This window comes from Tupaia chinensis, unplaced genomic scaffold (assembly GCF_000334495.1).
Source record: "Tupaia chinensis unplaced genomic scaffold, TupChi_1.0 Scaffold149851_1, whole genome shotgun sequence".
Lineage (NCBI taxonomy): Eukaryota > Metazoa > Chordata > Mammalia > Scandentia > Tupaiidae > Tupaia > Tupaia belangeri.
The window spans coordinates 28,642-30,704 of NW_006209696.1; the positions used below are offsets into that span (position 1 = coordinate 28,642).

A 2,063-nucleotide genomic window follows, 5' to 3' on the forward strand; every position below is an offset into this window, starting at 1 on the left:
AATAAAAATAGTATGTAGAATTTTAAATGTGGACTGTTATTATGATGCTCTGCTCTGTAATCACAACAGCTTCCATATTTCCAAGTAAATATGAACCCAAACTGGGTTCTTACACACAGAGTTCCTGGTTCATCTAACCACTGGTGCTCTTGACGCAATGGCAGAATGGTGGCTCATCTATAGTACCATGTTTTCCCTCATACAGAGTTTTATTTTTTTTGTTGTTGTTTTAAGAAGAAGATAAAGAAAAAAAATAGTTTGAAAGCTATCTGTCATCATTTTTATTCTTCCATATTCTTCTCAAGGCACTTGTTACCTCTTTGTTCCTCAGGCTATAAATAAAAGGATTCAGTAGGGGAATTATAATTGTGTAGAACAGTGAAGACATTTCATCCTGTTCTGCACCTGGGCCAGACGCAGAGCACACAAATGTGAAGAAGATGGTGCCGTAGAACAAGGAGACAGAGAGCAGATGGCCACTGCACGTGGAGAAGGCTTTGCGTCTGCCCTTCTCAGACTTCTTTTTCAGGATGGCAAAGAGGACAAAGGAGTAAGAGATGATGATGCCCATAAAAGTTAAACATTGTATAAAAATTGAAAATACAAAAAGCAGGAGCATGTTAACTACTGGGTCAGTGCAGGAGATCTTAAACAGCAGTAAAATTTCACAATAGAAATAATGTATTACATTGGACTTGCAGAAAGTTAGTCTAACTGAGAAACACATATGAACTGTTAAATGGAGAAAACCCATAATATATGAGACAGTGATAAGCTGAGTGGTGAGTCTGTTGGACATCACCACTGGATAAAGCAAAGGGTTAAATATGGCCACATAGCGATCGTAGGCCATCATTGCCAAGAGGAAACACTCTGTGGTCGCACTGGAACCAAAAAAAAAAATTTGGGCTAGGCACTCAAAGAGTGAGATCATGTGATTCTTTGATAAAAAGTTCATCAGCATCTTGGGGGTCACAGAGGAGGAAGTGCACGCATCTGCAAAGGCTAAACTGCCCAGGAGTGAGTACATGGGGGTGTGAAGGTGGGCGTCCTTCCAGATGAGAGCAATCAGGCCAAGGTTGCCCGCCATGGTGATGAGGTAGATGACCGAGAACAGCAGGAACAGGGGCACCTGCAGCCCTGGACGATCTGTGAGTCCCGTGAGGATGAACTCGGTCACCAGAGTTTTGTTTGTCTCCATCATTGCCATACAGGGTGATCACTGCAATGTGAGAGAATACCAGCCATGAACAATCTCGAAGAAAATCCCATTTTATTTGAAAAATATTATCTTTTTCATAACTCCTTTTTATCCAGAGGATTTTTTTTACCTTTATCCCAGACCCTTTTCTTTACATATATGTATTCAGGAAACAGATCCTATAAATTATAAATTGGCATGTATATCTCTATGTATTTTTTTTCAGTGTTTGTATAAGAAGTATGAGTTTATTTTCTAATTTGAAAAATTCAGCTGTAGTATATGAAGCCAACCCATGGTTCCAGTGTTGACCTGAAACATAGTGGGTATAGGTTATGCCCAAGATCCTGATGAGTTAGAAGTCTAAAGGAAGGAAATTGCGAGTTGACAAGACCCTGTTGAGGATGCTTCTCTCTTTTTCTTTGTGCATTCTTGTCTTCTCTCATGAATAAACTTAAATAGTCATCTTCCAACTTGAAACTAATTAATAATATAAATAACATAAACTATTTAAATATGCAAAATCTAGCTATCAAAATGAGAGAGAAAGAAAGAGAGAGAGAGAGAAAAGAGTTACCTACCTGAAAAACAATTAAGAATTTTTTTCTTTCTCATGGCTGCTTTTAACATTGTTACTGGATAGAATACATGACAGTTAAAAAAATTAAAAGCAGGGATCAGCAGATGGCATAGTGGTTAGTTACATCACTGGATTCCCACATGGCTGACCACAGTTCAAGTCCCAACCAATGGCTTGAAAATCACACTAGGCACATATGCATGTATGCCTGAGATCCCAGGAGGAGCATAGAGAAGGGATTGCAGAATAGCAGTTCTCTTGGGGTGTTGTCGTCTCACTTTT

At 39.0% G+C, this 2,063-nt stretch overlaps 1 protein-coding gene across 1 annotated transcript; it reads right to left on the bottom strand.

The window, feature by feature from the left end:
- Nucleotides 1-280: 280 nt before the first annotated feature.
- LOC102482140 (olfactory receptor 5AC1) lies at nucleotides 281-1,210 on the bottom strand (the record flags this gene model as incomplete). The annotated part of the gene is made up of 1 exon (XM_006171567.2): nucleotides 281-1,210. A coding segment is annotated over exon 1 (930 nt), but the record flags the coding sequence as incomplete, so codon positions are not given.
- Nucleotides 1,211-2,063: the final 853 nt, after the last annotated feature.